The following is a 20,945-nucleotide window of genomic DNA, read 5'->3' as shown; positions in this document are numbered from 1 at the left end:
AAACATTTTTTTATTTACCAGTTAAAAATAAATAAATAAATAAATAAAAAATAAAAAATTATAACTGGTAGGACTATTTGTAATTTTTACTTTCTTTGCATAGTTTAGGATTTCCTGAATTTTCTATTATTTAGCATGTATTATTTCCATAATTTAAAAAATTCTGATATTAAAAAATACCACATGTACCATTATGCTCTCATGTACTTGATAATGTATGTAATAAAGCAAATCAGATGGCTGTGTTACTTGCTTCCTAGAAATTATCAAATAGAAAAATACTCTTTAAAACAGAGATGTAATTATTTTAAAATTGAATTATTTTGAAGAAGACTAGGCTTTATCTTCCAGAAAGCTATCCTTCGATAAATCCTTGTATACATAGAGAATAATTCTTTGTTTTTTATTAACAAAACTAGAGGCCCAGTGTACGAATTCGTGCAAGGGTGGGGGTCCCTCAGGGTGGCCTGCAGGGATTGGGCCCCAGCTCACACCCCTAGGCTCGCAGCCCCAGCTTGCACCCCCAGCCTCGCAGCCCCGCCTGGCATTCCACTGTGGCCTGGTGCCGCCCCCTCACCTGCTCCACCATCCCACTGTGGTCCCACTCTCGTCAGGGCCCATTGGGGCCAGCAGCACCTCCACTGCCACCCGCTGCCAGCGCCGCGTTGCCGACATCTGCCATGTTCCACACCACCCCCTGGTGGTCAGTGCACACCATAGTGAGCGGTCGAACTCCTGATCAAACTCCCAGTCGAACAATTTGCATATTAGGCTTTTATTATGTAGGATTATTTTCTTTTCAAAAGGTCCAGTAACCAAAAAAGAGTAATTCTTTATGAAGACATAAAGAATACTGTATTGTGACCCAGCTGGCATGGCTCAGTGGTTGCGCACTGACCTGTGAACCAGGAGGTCACAGTTTAATTATTGGTCAGGGCACATGCCAGGGTTGTGGGCTTGATCCCCACAGCGGGGCATGTGGGAGGCAGCCAATCAATGATTCTCTCATCATTGATGTTTCTATCACTCTCCTCTCTTCCTCTCTGAAATCAATAAAGATATATTTTAAAAAAAGAATACTGTACTGTGAATAAATATTTGAAGAACTACTTTTTTAAAAAATATATATTTTATTGATTTTTTACAGAGAGGAAGGGAGAGAGATAGAGAGCTAGAAACATCGATGAGAGAGAAACATTGATCAGCTGCCTCCTGCACATCTCCTACTGGGGATGTGCCCGCAACCCAGGTTCATGCCCTTGACCGGAATCGAACCTGGGACCTTTCAGTCCACAGGCCGACGCTCTATCCACTGAGCCAAACCAGTTTTGGCTGAAGAACTACTTTTAATGGCCCATTTTCCTTTCTTCCAGCACCAAGTTTAACTTACTGCTTCTGGCAAAACCAAACTGTAAGTAAAGAAAATTCAGTCACATTGTCTCCTTTAGAAAGGCTATAATCTGAGCAACTTTATAATATAAGGGAAAAAGTTAATAAAATATACAGTAGTTGAAAATTGGCTTGTTAAAAAAAAAAGAATAAAAGAAAGTTGATTTGTTTGAACCAACTTGATATTTAAGAAGACACAGATTTGCCCTGGCCAGTTGCTCAATGGTTAGAGTGTCAGCCTGTGGACTGAAGGGTCTCGGGTTTGATTCCTGATCAAGGGCATGTACTTTGACCAGGCTCATGGAGGCAATCAATTGATGATGTTTCTCTCTCTCTCTCTCTCTCCCCTCCTCCTCCCTCCTTCCACTCTGTCTGAAAACCAATGGAAAAAATATCCTTGGGTGAGGATTAAAAGAGAAAAAAAGAATACGTAGACTTTATCATCTTTCTGTATCCTGCAAAATGGATTCATTAAAAAAATTTTAGCCCTTTCTGTAAATAGCTACCAAAAAAAATTCCAGACTCAGAATAAATCCTGAAAAGTCTAATTGTTATTGATTATATATCATCAAAGGATAGATAAATTCAAATGTGCTGACAAATGTACTCTATATAGCTGGAAAAAGAGTAGGTCAGAGATCCAGAAAAACTGTATCTATTTTTAACAAACTCTGAAAATAGTCTACTGAAGTATCAATTAATATATCTCATCTATAATGAAAGCACAAAGCCTAAAATAAGGGAAATTAATGAGGTTAATAAATATTTCATATAAGTTCTAATTGCTATGGATACTTTTGAAATCTTATTAAATGGCCTTGACAGAACAGTCTTAAAAGGGATACATGGCAACTACTGACCACAAGGAATACATATTTAGTAGTAGAGGCAAAGGATGCAATCACGTGCACTCTGATACCTGGCTTCTTCCCAAGCATTTTATTTTTTATCTTCGGCTAGCCCCAGACTATTGACTGCTCCCATATTGGTGTCTCACAACTCTAAGAAACAAAAAGGAAAGAGAAATTCACACTAGAATATCCCACTCAGCACCATTTGAGAAGTGTGTCCTAGCCTAATCACTATTCTCAATCCTTCCAAATTAAAACTGTTCTATATATTTCAGATCTTTCCCTTTTGTTTCTTATAAGCAAGGTCTCAGAAGTATGTTCAAAATATTTTGTTTGCACCTTTACCTTACACCATATTAAAAAACGGACCCAAATTGATTAAAGACCTAAACATAGGACCTGAAACTACAAAACTCCTAGAAGAAAAGATAGAGGTAAAGCTTTATGACATTGGATTTAGCAAAGATATGACACCAAAAGCATAGGTAACAAAAGCAAAAATAGACAAATTGGACTATATCAAACTTAAAACTTCACATCAAAGGACACAATCAAGACAGTGCAAATGGGAAAAAATACTTGTAAATAGTATGTCTGATAAGGGGTTCATATCCAGAATTCTATATAATAAAAGTCTAATATGCAAATTGTCCCCTTGACCAGGAGTTCAACCAGGAGTTCGACTGCTCACTATGACATGCGCTGACCACCAGGGGGCAGAGTGGAACTTGGTGGGCGTCGGTGACACGGCACTGGCAGCGGGCAGCAGTGGAGGTGCTGCTGGCCCAATGGCCCCAACAAGAGCGGGACCGTGGAGCAGGTGAATGGACAGTGCCAGGCCAAGGCAGGTGTGAGTGAGGGGCCCAATCACCAGCAGCAGTGGGCAGGGTGACTGCCTGGCTCCCAGGTGTTGAGGGAGCGTGGCGGGGGTCCTGGCCCCAACCAATCGCCCACAGATGGCAACCAGCGGTCGGCAGGCCCTGCTCACCTGACTGGGACTAAGCCCCAGGCTGGGATGGGGAACTGCGGGTGGGTGGCAGCAACGAACCTCCCAGGGCAGTGCCTGGGGGGTGGGGGTCTGCGATCTCTCGCCGGCTACCTGGGGGCAGGGGTGACGGGGACAGAGGTGCGGTGAGAATGTGGGGTGTCCACCAAGCTCACTCTCATTCCCCCTGCTACCCTCCCTCAGGACACCAGGGCTCAAGTGCTGGGGAAGAGCCCACACTCAGGTGACGGGTGCCCGTGAGGAGTCCGCCCTGAATCCATGCAGCCTCTTCCAGGTGAGCTGGGCTGCAGCCACCGGGACAGCAAGGGCCAGTTGGGCTTCCCATGGGTTCGCACAGGAGCCGTTCTGCAAGGGCAAATGGGAGAGAGTGCGCTGCCCATTCACCTTCCATGTGGCGCTACTGAGCAGCCCAGAGGCCCATGCTGTGTCCTGGCCTGCAGCGTCCGGCTGCGCTCACCGCATTTCCACGTGGGGACTCAGGCACCGGACTCAGGCGGAGGGGGGCACATGGGGGCCCAGTTGCTGCCCAGGGCCCAGAGGTCAGCTAGGACCTGCCCTTCCACACCAGACGCTCACACTGGCCTAGGGACCACACCCATGCACAAATTTCATGCACCAGGCCTCTAGTATATAAATGACTCCTATGAATCCACAACAAAAATCAAATAACGCAATTTCAAAATATGCCAACAACTGAGAAATTCTCCAAAGATGATATATAAATGGCCTACAAGCATAATGAGGAGATGCTCAACATCAGTAATCATCAGATAAATCCAAATCAAAACTACAATGAGATATCACCTCAAACCTGTTAGGATGGCTACTGTAAAGAAAAACAACAACAGGAAATAACAAGTGTTTATAAGAATGTAGATAAATTGGAACACTTATGCACTGTTAGTGAGATTATAAAATATGCAGCTGCCATGGACAACAATATAGAGGTTCTCAAGAAATTTAAAAAAGAACTACCATATGATCCAGCAAAAGCACTTCTCGGTATAGAATGGAAAGAATTTCAAGCAGGTTCCCAAAGAGATTTCCACACCTATGTTCACAGCAGCACTATTCACAATAGCCATGAGGTGGAAGCAATCCAAATGTTCATTGAGAGATGAATGGATAAACAAAATGTGTATTCCAATGTATAAATACAATGGAATATTATTCAGCCTTACAAAGGAAATAAATCCTGTCACATGCTACAACATAGATAAACCTTGAGGCCATCACACTAAGTGAAATAGCCAGACATAAAAAGACAAATACTGTATGATTTCACTTATATCTAAATTAATCAAATCCATAGAAATAGAAAGTAGAATGGTGGATACCAGGGACTAAGGGGAAGGAGAAATGGGATTGTTGTTTAGTAGGTACAGAATTTCAGTTTTGCAAGATGAGGAAGTTCTGGAGATTTGCTGCACAACAATGTGAATATACTTAACACCACTGAGCTATATACTTAAAAATAGTTAAGATGGTAAATTCTATGTTACATGCTTTTTTACCACAACAAAAAGAACCTGGATGGGGGGTAGGGGTGGGAAGAGCAATGGTGGGGGATAAGGACCCATATGTAATAGTTTAATCAATAAAGAAATTTTTAAAAAGCATTTAAACAAAGAACCTGGAGCAGTGAAAAATATTTTTCTGTTAAATTATTTTGATAAGACTCTTTTTACTTTAACCACTGACAATTTAGCACCTGTACTGAGATATGCTATAAGTATAAAATATAACCAGATTCAAATACTTAATATGAAAAAGTCAAATATCTTATTAATACTTTTATATTGATTACCTATTAATACAGCTTTAATAAACTGTTTTAAATAATATAAATACTAAATTTAAAAATATTTTGTAACTTGAGGGTACAGCAAGGTCATTGGACTGGAAAGTACTTATAGACTAATATGAAAAAGCCAGTGAGGAGAAAGGGATTAAATACAGAAGGAAATTAATTAATGAAGCCTCTCCTGAAAGAGACTTTGAAGGATGAGATAGATCAAGGGCACATGTGGATAAGCTAGACTTCAACAGATCTGAAACTGATAATACTGGTAGGTAAGTTAAGAAGGGGAGGGACAGAAATCTGAGAAGTCAAACCAGATCATGAATCGACCAGATTACTGTAGAAGAAGTGAGGGTTGGATAAAAGAGTCTGTAAATGATGAAGGTTTGAAATAATCTATGAGTGATGAAGAACAAAATCCTTATTAGGGCCAAAAAGGCCTATATGATCTGGCACTATCTACCTCCCTGGCCAATCTCTCCCAGCTCTCTCCCACCAGCTTCTCACCCTCCCTCAAAGTGCTATCCACTTCTGACTGCTTCCTCTGAGGAGGATTTACCTGTTCAACACCTCCTCAGACAGATAGATCTGTTCAAACACAACTTCCTCAGGGAAGGCTTCAGTGACGCCCTGCTCCGTGGACAACAACCTATGCCAGCACTGTCAACAGAAATAGAATGTGAGCCGCATGTCATTTTAATTGTTCTAATAGCCATATTTTAAAATATATATTTTTACTGATTTCAGAGAGGAAGGGAGAGAAACATCAATGATGAGAGAGAATCATTGATCAGCTGCCTCCTGCACGCCCCACACTGGGGATCAAGACCACAATCTGAGTATGTGCCCTGGCTGGATTGAACTATGACCTCCTGGCTCATAGGTCAATGCTCAACTACTGAGTCATGCTGGCCAGGCTAGTAGTCATATTTTAAAAAATAAAACTACTGAATGATTTTTAACATTTTGTTTTACTTAATATATCCAGAATATTATCACTTCATATATAAAAATTATTGAGATATTTTACCTTTTGGGGATATAAAGTCTACAAAATCTGGTGTGTATTTTACACTTATAGCACAACTCAGTTGGGATGAGACACATTTCAATAGCCACATGTGCTAGCAACTATTACTGGACAACATTGCCCCATACTATTGCTTCAAAGCACTTACCATGTTTTGTAACTATAATGTGTGCTAATATTCGATGAATGTCTATCTCCTCTAGATTGTAAGCTCTATAAGGATACTCCAGTATTCTTAGCACTAGTTGACTGAGGGGAATAGGGGAATGGTTGGTTGTTTCAGAGCCAATTATCTACATTAAATGTCTGGCCTTTTCTTTTTTTAAATATGTTTTTATTGATGTTAGAGAGAGAGGGAGAGGGAAATAGAAACACCTATGAGAGAGAGTAACATGGATCAGCTGCCTCCTCCACATCCCCTACTAGGGAGAGAGCCCACAACCTGTCATGTGCCCTGACCTGGTGACCTCTTAGTGCACTGGAAGATGTTCAACCAACTGAACCACACCGGCCAGGGCGAAGATCTGGCCTTTTAATGGTGCTACGAAAGCACCTCAGAAAAGAAGCAGGAGAAGCAGAGTTAATCAGGGATGTTTTCTGGCAGGCACAGCACAAAAACAAGTTCAAGAGAGGCAAAGGTAGCAGTGAAAGTGCTTAACAACGAATTCAAATTGGACAGGGAATAACTCAAGGCCAATAAATGTAAATACAACAGGTAACAGGAGGTGGAATGCAATAAGGGACTGGCAAGATGTCTTTGTCAAAAGGAAGGGTGTTGTAATATAAAGTGTGGGTGTGAGAGAGCTAGATGGATAGGAGGATATAGTCACAGAGCAGGGTATATAATTTTAAGATTTCTATTGTGGAAAATTTTGGGGAATGTTAAAATATAGCAGAAGTGAAGGTCACTGGAGTTGAAGAGCTAAGGTACTAGAAATCAAGTGTATTAGTCACCCTATTGCAAATGCTTAACTCTTTGACTGAATGTTTTTAAGATTTCAAGTTCTACAAGGGCAGGGACAAATCTTTTGTGTTCCACATAGCCCAGGGTTGATCACATCATGGATGCTTAGGTATTCCATGAATATAATTACATTGAAAGTCAAAGTTCAAGCATTAAGCTCACGAGGAAGTGGTAATGGCCACAATACAATAAAGAAATAATGTATAAGCGAAGGACTCCACTTTACTTGTTCAACAATTATTTATGCAGTTTAACTGAACAGTATTAAGAATTCTGATAAAGGATTAATTTTTCAGATTGGTTGCCTAATCCCAATTTGGGGGGAGGGAGTAGGTGATAGGGGTATCAATATTTCCTAGACTAGCTTTGCTTTTAACTAAAAATAAAGTAATGGCCAATAGATCCTTTGGAAGCTTTATTATAGCCAAGCACATTTTGTTTTACATAAGACATAGGTCCTCATAACTTGGTTATAAACATTTTTTGCAGTGGCCCCTATTACATATTTTACAGCAATTTGTTTTTTTGTTTTTTAAATAATTCTTTATTATTGAAAGTATTACATGTCTTTTTTCCCCCATTGACTCCCTCCAGCCTGCCTCTGTTCCCTGCCCCAGGATCTCACCACCCCACTGTCTGTGTCCTAGGGCCATGCATATCTATATACATAAAAGACAAGCAACAGGAATGCCAGAAGGACCAGCGACCGCACTGTGGCCGGCCAACAGGCCCAATGGGGGGCGTCCCCTCTCCCAGGCCCCCCACCTCCATTGCCCCCCCAGATCAGGGGCGAGGCTGGCTGGCCAACCTCCCACGGCCCCTCTCCCTGACCAGCCCCGCCCCCGATCGGCCCCCATCGGGGCAGGCTGGCCAGATCCCACCCATGCAGGAATTCGTGTACTGGGCCTCTAGTATGCATATAAGGTCCTTGGTTGATTACCTTCCACCCACCCACCCTCCCCCAGCTCCCCTCCCAGATTCCCCACTCTGTTCCATGCTCCCATGTTTCTGGATCCACTCCATTCATCACAGTTTATTTTGTTACTTCGATTTCAAGTGTGAGTGAGATCATGTGATACTTGTCTTTCTCTGACTGACTTATTTCACTTAGCATGATACTCTCCAGGTCCCTCCATGCTGTCTCAAAGGGTAAGAGATTCTTTTGTATTGCTGCATAGTATTCCATGGTATAAATGTACCACAGCTTTTTTATCCACTCATCTACTGATGGGCTCTTGGGCTTTTCCAGATCTTAGCTATTGTAATTGTGCTGCTATGAACATAGGGGTGCAGACATTCTTTCTGATTTGTATTTCAGGTTTCTTAGGATATATTCCTAAAAGTGGGATCACAGGGTCAAATGGCAGTTCCATATTTAATTTTTTTGAGGAAACTATACTGTTTTCCATAATGGCTGCACCAATCTGCATTCCCACCAGCAGTGTACTAGGGTTCCCAAGGCAATTTGTTATTTAAAAGAACTCAAAGATTATCATTTTAATAAATACAAAAATTAAAACTCCATTTGTTTTACATATGAAAGTGGTATGTTTTTAAGTGGACAACACTGTTTACAGTATACTATACATATAAGCATATATGTATATTACACATAATAGTATACTTATATATTGTATATACTTATACTTTTACTATTGCCTATTTTCTGCATGTTTCTATTTCTCATTTCTCCTACCCAGTCTAATTTTGAGAAAAAATCATTTTTCCACTACATAATTTTTCCATTGATGGATTCTGATTGCCAGAAGTAATAGTCCTAAGTCTCGAGCCTGGAAAGATAAAGGTGTGAAGTGTGCTTAACCCTCTCTGCCCACAACACTTCTGCTTCTTTCTTTTCAGCTTTTCTTATCAAGACACCAGAGACTCCACTCTGGAGTTTTGCTAATACCCAAGAGAGGACAAAGTTATGACACAGCTATTGTCAGTTCAACTCTGCAGGAAGCAATATCCCTAAACAAGTCTGTTTCTCCCTATCGCACTAATATATACATACATAGTTGTATATATAAGATATATTTGTATCTATGTGCACAAATATATCGTACATACGTACACACTTTTTTTTTTTCAACCAGCACAGCTTTCTAAGTAGAATGGAACCTATAAAATGAGACCTTTGATTCTTCTAGAAACCTGGATTGTGATGTGGAAAGGTGGGCCTGGAGCGAACCTTTGCCCCATATGCAGAGAAAAGTGTCTCTGCCTAATAAAATAAAATAAAAAATTTGGATTTTTGGGGGGCAATCAGAAAGGAGAGAAAGAAGGGAGAAAGGCATAGAACCAATCAGATTATATGAGCCTGGAGTTCCCCTGTGATGGTGGCCAAATGTACTTAAAAGATTTTAGAGATGCCTAATATTCAACATCAACACTCATGGTATTGCTATAGCATAAACTACTTCTCTGACTTCCTTTTACCCAAATCTTCCAGAAAGCGTACCAAACCCACAAAGGCTTTACTTTTTCTTTCCATTCTTTCCTAGCTCCTGTTGGATACATCTGTCCAACAACTTCATCACAGACATCTCAACCATCCATTAGCAGCTGACTAGGTTGGTCCAAAACTAATTTATCTTCCCTTCCCCACTCCTACCACCAATTGTTTTTAACTGCTCTTTCACATATCGTCTAACATTCCATTAGCTCATTAATGTCGTCATCACTAAAGAAACAACTAATATTTATTGAGCACTTGTAATGTACTAGGTACTCTGCCAAGGGCATTATGTGCTTAATTTCATTTGATCTTCGAAACCTACTAGACAGGGACTATGATCATTTCTGAAACATTAGGAAACCAACACTCAGTCAGGATGGTAATTCTGAGGGTAAGTAATAGAATTTAACCCTTATTCTGATTCCACAGCAAGCTTAACCAGTACACTCCAATGCCTCCAGTCAAAAAACCTAGGAATCATCCCTCTCTCATTAATCATACCAGTCACTTACCTAATCCAACCAATTATACCTCCTAAAAGACAAATCATTTGTACTTCCACTGCCTGCACACAAAGTAACTCACATTTACCAAGTTCTAACCACGTGCCACGTATTATTCTAAGTAATACAGATGTTTTTCCAAGTTTCATCCCCCAAACCCTATGAAATGAAGAATCTAAGGAAAAAAAAGAGGGTACATAGTGAGTGACACAGCCAGATTCAAACCCAGACAATTATGAATCGAGAAGCCCTGAGCACTTACCACCTATAGTGTAACAGCTCCTATTGTGTCTCCCTAACCCCCATCTGGACCTCACTATTCTCCACTGCTGCAGATATCTTTCTGGAATGCAAATGTCATTATGACATTCTCCTGGTCCAATTTTCTTAATTTGGCAGACAAAATCCTTCCTGTTTCTGTTCAATTCAGTTCAGTAAATATTTGAGTGCCTGCTGTGAGCAAGACAAAGTGCTAAGGGCTCTGAAATGAGTAATACACCAGCCCCTGACTACCGCACCAACCTCAGACCCTGTGTGCTTCAACCGGATTAACTACATGCAGATCTCATAATGCAACACCCTATATGTTAGTCCCTCTGCTCACAATGTACCTGTCAAAATTCCACATCAATCTGAAGTGGGATTTTGACTATGTGAGGCCTTCCCTAACAAACTCCAAGCAGAAATGCTTCCTCTTAAGTTCCCACAGCACTTTGCTCAAATTACTTTCAGGCAGCCAGTGAAATAGAGGTATGGATCAGCTTCCAAATGAGACTATAGCAAAAGCTGACTCCTGCCATCAATGCCTGGCATGCAGTAGGCACTCTACCATTTGCTGAATGAATAAATAATGAAAAATATCTAACTTGATGAGGAAAGGAGAGGAACAAGATACAGAATTAGGAATGTTAACACACAAGTGGGCCAAATTAAAAGTAGTGTGATTCTACTTTGGTCTACATTTTACCCCTATGGGAAAACTCACATGTGTGACTTGGACAAACTAAAAAGGCAAAACTTTGCCCTAGCTGGTTTGGCTCAGTGGATAGAGCGTCAGCCTGTGGACTAAAGAGTTCCAGGTTTGATTCCAGCCAAGGGCACATGCCTGGGTTGTGGGCTTGATCCTCCCCCCACCCCAACCCTGACCCTCCCTGCCAGGGGGGAGACGTGCAGAAGGCAGCCAATCAATGAATCTCTCTCATCCTTGATGTTTCTATCTCTCTCTCTCTCTCCCCCTTCCTCTCTGAAATCAATTTAAAAAAATTAAAAAGGCAAAACTTTGTTATTCAGCTTTGACAGGCCAAAAAGAATACTAGATCAAAGTCCATTTTTTAAAGGGGCATGGAGATAGGAATCAAAACAATTAAAGTAAATAAAATTGAACTACTGAGGTCCAACTTCATCAGTGCTGTGTCACAGTACATTCAAGAAAAAATAAAAACCAAAATCTGTCCTGGAAATGAAAGCCAGTTTACAAATAAGTACCACTCAGCAAGAACGGGAAATTTTTAAAGTGCAGGCAGTTCCCCTATACCAGAGCTCATCATTGCTTTTCACTCAACCTCATTTCTGGTTTCTGTGATTTAAAAAGAAACATCTATACAGTTAAGCCCAGTCCATGTACAGTAGCTCCTGGCAGATATGATGTCTTGATTCATAGCATTATATGTAAACTGAAATATCAGAAGAAACAGCACACATAAGTCAAAAGTCCTTAGCCAAAGCAGGGCATAAAGCTTTGCAGAGCGAGCGATGCATTTCCTGAATGGTGCTTTGTGTGCAACTGCTTCCAAATCGAGCTCCGTATTTTGAAATCCCCTCCTCCTGATGTGGAAGATGTTAAATCTCTCTACCACTTTCTCCTGCCTAAAGAGTAAGGTGACAGAATGGCTACTATCAACAGATCAACAAATGACAAGTGCTGGCAAGGATGTGGAGAAAAGGGAACCCGAGTACACTGCTGGTGGGAATGCAGACTGGTGCAGCCACTATGGAAAACAGTATGGAGTTTCCTCAAAAAATTAAAAATGGAACCGCATTTGACCCTGTGATCCCACTTCTGGTAATATTTCCTAAGAAACCAGAAACACCAATCAGAAAGAATATATGCACCCCTATGTTCAGAGCAGCACAATCTAAAATAGCTAAGATCTGGAAACAGCCTAAATGCCCAACAGTAGATGAGTGGATAAAAAAGTTGTGGTACATTTACTCCATGGAATATTACGCACCTGTAAATACAAAAACAAAAGGATCTCTTAACCTTTGAGACAGCACGGAGGGACTGGAGAGTGTCATGCTAAGCGAAATAACCCAGGCAGAGAAAGACAAGTATCACATGATCTCACTCATATGTGGTTTCTAATGAATAAAATAAACTGATGAACAAAACAGATCCAGAGACACAGAAGCATGGAACCGACTGGGGATTCTGAGGGAAGAGGGGAAGATTGGAAGAAACTAACCAAAGAACTTATATGCATATATGCATAACCCATGGACACAAACAATAGATGGCCTGGAGGGGGGCGGGTGAGAGGTGGAGGGAGTTAATGGGGGGAAAGGGAATATCTGTAATACTTTCAACAATAAAGTTTGTGGCGGTTTTTTTTTAAGAAAAAAAACATAGATTTACAGGCAACAGGCTGGGATGGAGGATATGGTCTCTTCCTATTCCTTTGCAGGGGGACAAGACCCAATGTGAGGCAGTCAGTCCCACTCTGACTCATGACAACATACACGCAGGAAATAAGAACTCATCCCCATCTCTCCCCTCCCTAAAGAAGCAAAGGGCGCAAAGATCAGCAACACCGCCGCCAGAACCACCAAATGGAAACAGCCGGGGGCCGCCCGCCTCTCCCAGGCGCCTGCCGGGCGGCGGGCACGGGGCGCAGGGCAGCTGGTCCCTCCCGCCCTGGACAGGCGCGGCCAGCCCCGCACGGGTCCACGCTGCCCCGCGGCCGGGACGAGAGAGGAGGGGAGCGGTGGAGGACCGCTGCGGCGCCGCTCCGGCCGCCTCCCCGGCGCAGCGCCGCCCCAACACCCCACCGACGCCCGCACCTGAGGCGGCAGCCCGGGACCCGACGGGAGTGCGCGGAGCGACGCGGTCCAGACAAAGTTACTCACTGGGGAAGCGCGGCTGTCCCGGGCGCGCACCGGCTCCGGGCGCCGCAGCCCAGAGCCCGCTCCGCTCTCCTCGGCCCGCTGAGGGAGCCTGGAGCGAGGCGGCCTCCGCTCGGCCGGGAATCGCTGCCGCCACCGCCGCCGCGGCCGCTGCAGATTTCCTGGCAAGAAGCAAACTCTGGCTAAGACTTCACTCCTCAACCGCCCCTGCTGCCTTCCCGGGGGAAAACGCCAGGGCCCCGCCGCCCAACCCGACACGCACCTGGACCAATTGGCGGCAGAACAGGGCGGGAGAGGGCGGGACAGAGAGAGCATCCGCCTATCCGAGGGCTCAGGGGGCGGGTCCGGCCAGAGCCGTCACTCCCGAGTTAGAGTGAGCCCGCTGCGCCCCGCGCCGCCTACCCTCCCCCACCCGCTCTCGCCCGGGTTCTCCGGATTACCTGGTTTAAGACGGGCTCCGGACTATCCGAGGGCCGCGAGGGGCACTGGGTAGCGCGAGGAGGCAGTGACTGTCTAGGGGCATTCAGGAAGAACAGGTGGCACAGGAGGCAGGAACGTAGGTGTGCTGGGCGAAAGGACAGCTGGGGTAGGGTGGTAGGGACAGGGGTTGGCCGGAAGGAGGAGGAGGGCGAGGGGGGCAGGAGAGCGAGGAAGGGAAGACTGTTGGTGAAGAATAACTGAGGGGACGGAGAGCGAGTCTGGCTGGAAAGGTTGCCAAGGCGGGGGAGGGGAAACCTGAACAAAGGTGAAGAGGTTGAAGAAGCCGAAAGGGGAAAGGGGAAAGGAAGTCCCAGGCGAGGGAGCACGTACTCCAGGGGTAGAACAGATCCTAGGAGAGAACGGAGGGGAGGGGAAAGTTTCCTTCCAAACTCTCACTTTCCCCCCAAGAGAGCAAGACAAACGCTTGTCCTTTGACCCAGCTGAGATGTGTAAAGATCCTCGGTCGGACAACTACCGTCTTCTTGACCCTACCCTATTCTACTGGGAAATTTATTAAGATGTGTTATCAACTATAGTTTAAGCCTGACGTTCCATGAAAGCCCCCCAGGGGCTGGGGTCCTGCGCGAGAGTAACACCGTCCCCCGTGGGTCCAGCAGCAAGTCAAAAAGAAGCCGGATTTGGGCCCTAAGTGGGAAGGTGATTTGGGGGAGGCAGGCGGGCCGCGCCCCCTTCGCCCACACCTGGGGTAGGGCGCCAGGGGCTGAGCTCCAGCGCCCACAGGGCCGTCTCGGCCTCGGGTGGGGCGGGAGCCCGACCCCACCTGCCCCGCTAGCTCTGCGGCTGGACTCGCTCCAGAAGCTCCAGGGACCCGCTGGGGCCCGGCCCCGCCCTCCTCGCGCCGCGGGCGAGTGTGGGCGGGGCCTGGGGCGCTGCCGAGGCTCCTCCCCCCTCCTTCCGCCTTCCGCTCCTCCGTCGGTCGGTTGTTCCTTCCTGCTTCTCTCGCACGCTTCGCGATATGGGGCAGAGCGTCCCGACCGCCAGCTGCACCTGAACACCCCGGAAGCCGTCTCCGCGATGGAAGAGGACCAAGAGCTGGAGAGGTAACGGCCGAGGAGGCGGGCGGGCGGGCGGAGGGGGCGGGAGGAGCGGGCCGCTCCCGGCCCCGGAGCCAGCGGCCCAGGAGGGGCCCGCGGCCGGCCGGGGCCTCGGCCTCTGCGTCCAGGCCCGACTGGGAAGGGCGGGGACGAGAGAGGGAGGAATGGGCGCCTGGGCGGGAGAGAGGGCTCCGATTGGGAAAAGAGGAGAGGAGTCAGGGATGTGTTTGAGTAGAAACGCTCATAACACTAGAGACCAAGGAGGGAGGCAAGTTGTGAGGAATCCCCAGACTGCCCGTCCCGGGTTAGAACAGCCGGAGTCAATCGGCCAACGTGTGAAACCACACGCCGGGCCTCCGTCCCGGTGCTGTGGCCCAGCTCCCTCCTCTGCTCCGAGTTCTCTTTCTCCCTCCTGCCTGATGGACTCTTCTCAGACTTCCCGAGCTAGCTTCCTTACCTCCTCCAAATGGAAGCCATAGTTGGGCCTGCACGGTCATCATCTGTAGCCTCTAATCTTAAAATAATCTGTGTTTCTCTACGCCTTTCAACTCCCTTTCCGTGCTCTAGAATAGGCTACCCTATTCTAAACCTATCCTTTCTTGTGATTCTAGCAAAAGAATATTTTAGCAAACATTTAAGTTTGTGTTTTAAGAAAACTCCCCTGTGGCCGTGTAGATGGTCGAATGGAGTAGGGAGAAACTGGAGGCAATAAATTAGGTATTTATTGATAAAATACGTGGAGGCAGGAAAATAAAGGGCTAATGTTAATAGTTTTATGTAGTTGGAGTGCATCGAGTATTAATGTGTTGCAATTGTGATATAGTAAATGAAAAAAAAAAGCTAGTTACAAAACCATATTCAGTATGATCTCATTTTTATAAAAAATATGTATGTAGAAAAATGTCTGGATTGAAGACCTCAATGGCTGAAGGCGAGAGGAAGACAGCTCTGGAAATGGTCCAGGCAGCTGGAACAGATAGACACTGTGTGACATTTGTTTTGCACGAGGAGGACCATACCCTAGGAAATTCTCTTCGTTACATGATCATGAAGAACCCGGAAGTGGAATTTTGTGGTTACACTACAACCCATCCTTCAGAGAGTAAAATTAATTTACGAATTCAGACTCGAGGTGCTCTTCCAGCTGTTGAGCCATTTCAGAGAGGCCTGAATGAGCTCATGAATGTCTGCCAACATGTGCTTGACAAGTTCGAGGCCAGCATAAAGGAATATAAGGACCAAAAAGCAAGCAGAAATGAATCCACATTCTAGTCCTTGTGCACTATAGAGGGAGGAACATCCTCTGGGATATTTTCTTCGTGATCTTGCAAAACCCAGAAATAGAAGTTTATGATTACAACATGATCTGCTCTTCAGAAAGGTGTGATTCTAGCTATTAACTCATTACAGCTGTGGGAATCCCTGCAAGAACCTTTGTATTCTAATAAATTCCCTCTTTAAACTAATTTGAGTGGTTTCTGTTCCTTGGTCCTAAAGGTTGACTATTTTGGGGGTTTTTGTTTATTAATTGAGCCAACATGGAAAGTGAGGAAACTATGAGAAAAGCAGGGGCCTAAACAAGGACTTTTTTTAAAGGGAATTAAAAGAAATAAGCATTCATGGCTGTGATTGGGGGAGAGGGAGATGTGCAGTAAAGCATGACCCCAGATAGACTCTAATTTTTTTTGGGGGGGGTGGGTCTGGGAGGGGGAAAGCAGGAAAGAAAGATGGAAGTAGCGGGGGGGAGAACTTGGCTTCTTGCTTCATGTATTTTAGCAATTTATAAGAAAATTCTTCCTTTGCTGTGATTGGTAGATTGGGTAAGGGTGGGGAATAATTTGAAAAAACTGAGACTTCTGGTTTCACATAGAATTGAATTTTAGGTAGTATCAAGCTCCATCATAATATTTATAGGATAGATACCAGTTTACTGCTTTATTTTGACCTAAATAGGTCAAGAGAGTTTAATTCTATTAGAGAAGGAGATTACTGGGATGACCAGATAACTTTTTCAGTCCTTAGGTATCTTAAGGATAGCCCATGGTTACATAAAAGAAGCAGTATTTGAAAGAAAGTAAGGACAGGAAGAAAGAAAATTCCATGTGGCCAAAATGATTTTTTTAAAATAAGATATTAGTGAATCACATCTAAGAGCTGTCCTGTTTATCTCCTCAAACTTGATTCATATCTATCCTACACCAACTTGATTCATAATTTACCCTAAATGTCTGTCAACCTTTGAACCTGAGCACCCCACACCCCAGTACTCTATGCATTGTTCCCTCTTCCTGGAGGATTCTTACTTCTGCCATACTGTAGTGTAGGTAAGAACTTAGATGTAAGACTCCCCATCCTAGTTTGGGTACTTGCCTGTGCTTTCATTATACTCTGTTTCCTGGTCTTGGATTTACTATGTGATTGTTAGTGCTTATGTTGTCTACCATTATACCAACTTGTAGCACAATGCCTAATAGATAGTGGACCATTAGTAAATACCAGATGAATCCATGTATATGTAGCCTTTTATTCACTCATATCAGACCTCTTCTACTGACGTGCCACAGAATCTGCATTTTCTATATGCAACTTCTTTAGATAAATATATTTTGTTTTTATTGATCACCTAGCTAGCATATACAAGGTCCTAGGATAGATATGCTAGTGGATGAGACACAGGTCTTATGAAGTATACATTATAAAAGGAGTAAAAAAATTTTACATTGTATTTGGGGGGGCGGGGGGCGGGGGGGGGGGGGGGGGAGAGAACATGAGAGGAGATTCTACTTTAGGTGTGGAAGTCAGTGAAGATCTTCCAGAAATTACAGAACAGAAGGAACTAGCTGTGCAAAAAGGAGAGAAAATGCATTCTGGGGGAATAGTATGTGCAAAAGTCCAGAAGCTGAAAACTGGTGTTTTGAGGGGTTAAATGTATTGAAAGAAGATTTATATATCTGTAGTGTGGTAAGTAAGGAGGACAAGGGCCTATCCTATGGGTTCAATGGGAAGAAGAGCTGGGGTAGTAAGGAGTTGGGTGTTAGTACAACAGGAATGACCTCTGAATTCTTTGATTACAAAAGTGAGGAAATGAATTTGTACAGAGGCCAGAGTAGAAGCAGAAACTTTGGTGTGGCCTGGGAGGGCAGTAACCTAGTGATAGAGAAAAGCGGGTAGATTGAAGACGTATTTTTGAACCAAATTTGTACAGAATTGGTAGACCTCAGGAATTGGATGTAGAAAGATAACTTCTACCTAGATTTGGGGCCAAATTACTGAAATGGGAAGCTTAAGAGGGAAAATAGGTTCGGAGGTGGAGAAGATGATTAAACTCAAAAGTTCCATTCTGAACATGGTAGATAGTAGATATGTGAGTTTAGAAGCTGTGAAAGAGATCTAATGAACCTAGAGCAGGGGTGGGCAAACTTTTTGACTCAAGGGCCACAATGGGTTCTTAAACTGGACGGAGGGCCGGAACAAAAGCATGAATGGAGTGTTTGTGTGAACTAATATAAATTCAAAGTAAACATTTTTAGTTTTATTCATTTCAAACGGGCCGGATCCAGCCCCCGGGCCGTAGTTTGCCCATGGCTGAGCTAGAGATTTACCTAGTGAGTTCTTGCCATAAAGATGATGCAAATCCATAAAAGCTTGAGTGTGGGAAGAAGAGGGCCCAAGCCCAAGTCCTGGGCATGCTTGGCATTTAAAATTTGGGTAAAAAAGGAAAAGCCAGTGAGGTAGCAGGAAATTCTGTCGAAAGTGGAGTTGTGGAAGCCAAGGCTCTCACAGAGGGATATTGATGTTGAATGAGTTGAACATGAGAATGGAAAACATGTTTATTGAATTTAACAGGGAGGTTGGTGAGCAGTGGGCAGCATTACTTTAGTGCCTAAGAAGACTAGACATTAATAATCATTGTACAGAAGAAGGACTTCATTTGGGTTTTCCAGTAAAGAAAATATACCACAGGACATTGGGGAGCTATATTTAAGTGGCAGCAGGGATGAGGAAAGATAAAAGTCATGGGGTAAGGATAGAGAGTATTTTCCTAGGGTGATAGTAAGAGATAATTATTAAAATGATTACATACCAAAGGCTTTTAGTATATAACTAGAGGCCCGGTGCACAAAATTCGTTCCCTGGGGTGGGGTGGGGGTGGTCCTCAGCCTGGCTTGCGCCCTCTCGAAGTCTGGGAGCCCTTGGGGGATGTCCAACTGATGGCTTAGGCCCGCTCTGGGCCTAAGCTGTCAGTCAGACATCCTTCGCGCTGCCACAGAGACGGGAGAGACTCCTGCCACCACTGCTGTGCTCGCCAGCCATGAGCCTGGCTTCTGGCTGAGCGGCACTCCCCCTGTGGGAGCGCACTAACCACCAGGGGGCAGCTCCTGCATTGAGCGTCTGCCCCCTGGTGGTCAGTGCGTGTCATAGCAACCGGTCGTTCCACTGTTTGGTCAATTTGCATATTAGCCTTTTGTTATATAGGATAATAAAAGGCTAAGTGACCATCCGACCAGCCGGTAGGTATGATGCCTACTGACCACCAGGGGGCAAACGCTCAACGCAGGAACTGCCCAGCTGCGGTGGTGACTTCACAGCAGTGGTTCTCAGGTGATGCACGCCAGAACCAGAGAGGAGGGAGCCTGATTCCTCACACTTCTATTATAGAGAAAGGGCGAATAGTGATATTAAAATATTTCTTCTAATTAATTTACTTTCAATATGCATGAATCCATGCACTGGGCCACTAGTATATAATAATTTGCTTACCTAGCACTTTCCATTTTTCAAAGCACTTTACAAATTATAAATTGCATATAGCTATAATATCTAAATGCTCTAATTAGTTGGTATAACACACAGGTGCCTACAGAATCTGTAGAGATAAAGTGTCTATATAAAAAGTTCATTCAGTACCATTCTGACCCAAAGAGTGTCTTGTATTTCAGGAAACCATATCAAGTTCTATGGCCCACCATTTTGTTTCCCTTGAACAAGTTATTAAGATTGTAGCTATGCTCTGGCCAGTTTTTCTCAGTGGTTAGCGCATCAGACAGTGGACAGAAGGATCTCAGGTTCGATTCCTGGTCCAGGGCATGCATGCTGTACCTGTACCCGTATTGTGGGTTTGTTCCCCACACTGGTTGGAGCATGTTCAGGAGGCAACCAATCAATGTGTCTGTCTCACATTGATGTTTCTCTATCTCTTTCTCCCTTCCACTCTCTCTAAAAATCAATGGAAAAAATATCCTTGAGAGAAGATTTTTAAAAAGAGAGATTGTAGTTAGCTCCAGATCACTAGACAAAAGTCATCAATTTTGGTTAGCATAATTTTAGAATCAAAGATAATCTTTGTAATATCCCTCCAACTAGGAAGTTTACTCGAGTCCACTAGTGTACTTTCAAATACTTATAAAGATCCCAAATCTTTTGAGCTCAAGTTTTTAATGTTGTTTTGTTTGTTTGCTATTTGAAACTTTACAAACTATCCCAGTTTGGTTAATGGATGGTTTGTATTTTTTTTCCATCATGAAATTTCTTCCAAACCTAAATTAGTGGATCTCTATGCAACAAATATGTACATAGTCATGGCACAGTCCTGAGAAATGGTGCAGATAAGAGATATGAGTCTGTCCTAAAAAGCTCTATGTGGTTTTGGAGAGAAGACAGTTGTACATATGAAAAAGAAAACAGATTGCATTTATGATGAAGTGCCCTAATGTTCAGTGTAGAGTATTATGTGCTGAACATAGAATGGTATCAGTGAGAGACACTATTGAAGCAGTGATTGTTTCATGAATACCCCCTCAGCCAGCCACTGTGCTAGGCACTGGAGATAGTTCCCTGTCTCCCAGTGTAAATGAGCCATTAAAGACTCTTGAGCTAGAGAATGCCATAAAGGTTTTGATTTTCACCCCACACCTGTGCATAATGGATGAGTAAAAGGAAACATTGGGAGACAGCAGTGAGTTGGGCATATGTAACAGTCCAAATGTAATATAAGGCCGAGTTATAGGAATGGAAGTAAAAGGATGAATACCAAAAAGCTAAAAAAGAATTAAAATAACTTGGAGACAGATTCTGTATAAGGTTGAAAATTCTGTATAGGGTTGAAAATGGTCTCATACCCATGTCATTGACCCCTTTATTTTCCTACCACCCCCTCAAGACCCAAACCAGAATGCAGGATAGACCATCTTGTTCCCAGCCTGTCCTTGCTAATGGGAGCAACCACTCTTACCTCCTTCTCTCACCCTTGTTAGAAGAATTTACATCTTAGACAAGAACTTTAAT

At 43.9% G+C, this 20,945-nt stretch overlaps 3 protein-coding genes across 5 annotated transcripts in view; 2 read left to right on the top strand and 1 right to left on the bottom strand.

Annotated features, from left to right (window-relative positions):
• Positions 1 to 13,324, bottom strand: part of LNX2 (ligand of numb-protein X 2) — an 80,961-nt gene extending 67,637 nt beyond the window's left edge. For 2 of the 3 annotated variants that reach the window (XM_070409416.1, XM_070409421.1), the window contains exon 1: positions 13,129 to 13,324. The gene's annotated coding sequence lies outside the window, so the exon portion shown is untranslated. Of the gene's footprint in view, positions 1 to 5,606; positions 5,708 to 13,128 lie in introns of all 3 variants that reach the window. The other variant, XM_070409415.1, reaches the window with a different exon arrangement.
• Positions 13,325 to 14,583: 1,259 nt separating this feature from the next.
• On the top strand, positions 14,584 to 16,305 carry LOC139006776 (DNA-directed RNA polymerases I and III subunit RPAC2). Its single transcript, XM_070409423.1, has 2 exons — positions 14,584 to 14,666; positions 15,557 to 16,305. Exons 1-2 carry the CDS (start codon positions 14,641 to 14,643, stop codon positions 15,930 to 15,932), a joined length of 402 nt encoding a protein of 133 aa, XP_070265524.1. The 5' UTR covers positions 14,584 to 14,640; the 3' UTR covers positions 15,933 to 16,305.
• LOC139006778 (protein POLR1D) overlaps positions 14,584 to 20,945 on the top strand; it is a 53,974-nt gene continuing 47,612 nt past the window's right edge. The window contains exon 1 of the mRNA XM_070409424.1: positions 14,584 to 14,666. Coding sequence (XP_070265525.1) covers positions 14,641 to 14,666 — 26 coding nt within the window. The 5' untranslated portion in view covers positions 14,584 to 14,640. The remainder of the gene's footprint in view (positions 14,667 to 20,945) is intronic.

Source organism: Myotis yumanensis, unplaced genomic scaffold, assembly GCF_028538775.1.
Source record: "Myotis yumanensis isolate MYYU_CA2020_CCGP unplaced genomic scaffold, mMyoYum1.0.hap1 SCAF_3, whole genome shotgun sequence".
In the NCBI taxonomy this organism is placed as follows: domain Eukaryota; kingdom Metazoa; phylum Chordata; class Mammalia; order Chiroptera; family Vespertilionidae; genus Myotis; species Myotis yumanensis.
This window is presented reverse-complemented; position numbering and strand designations above follow the sequence as displayed.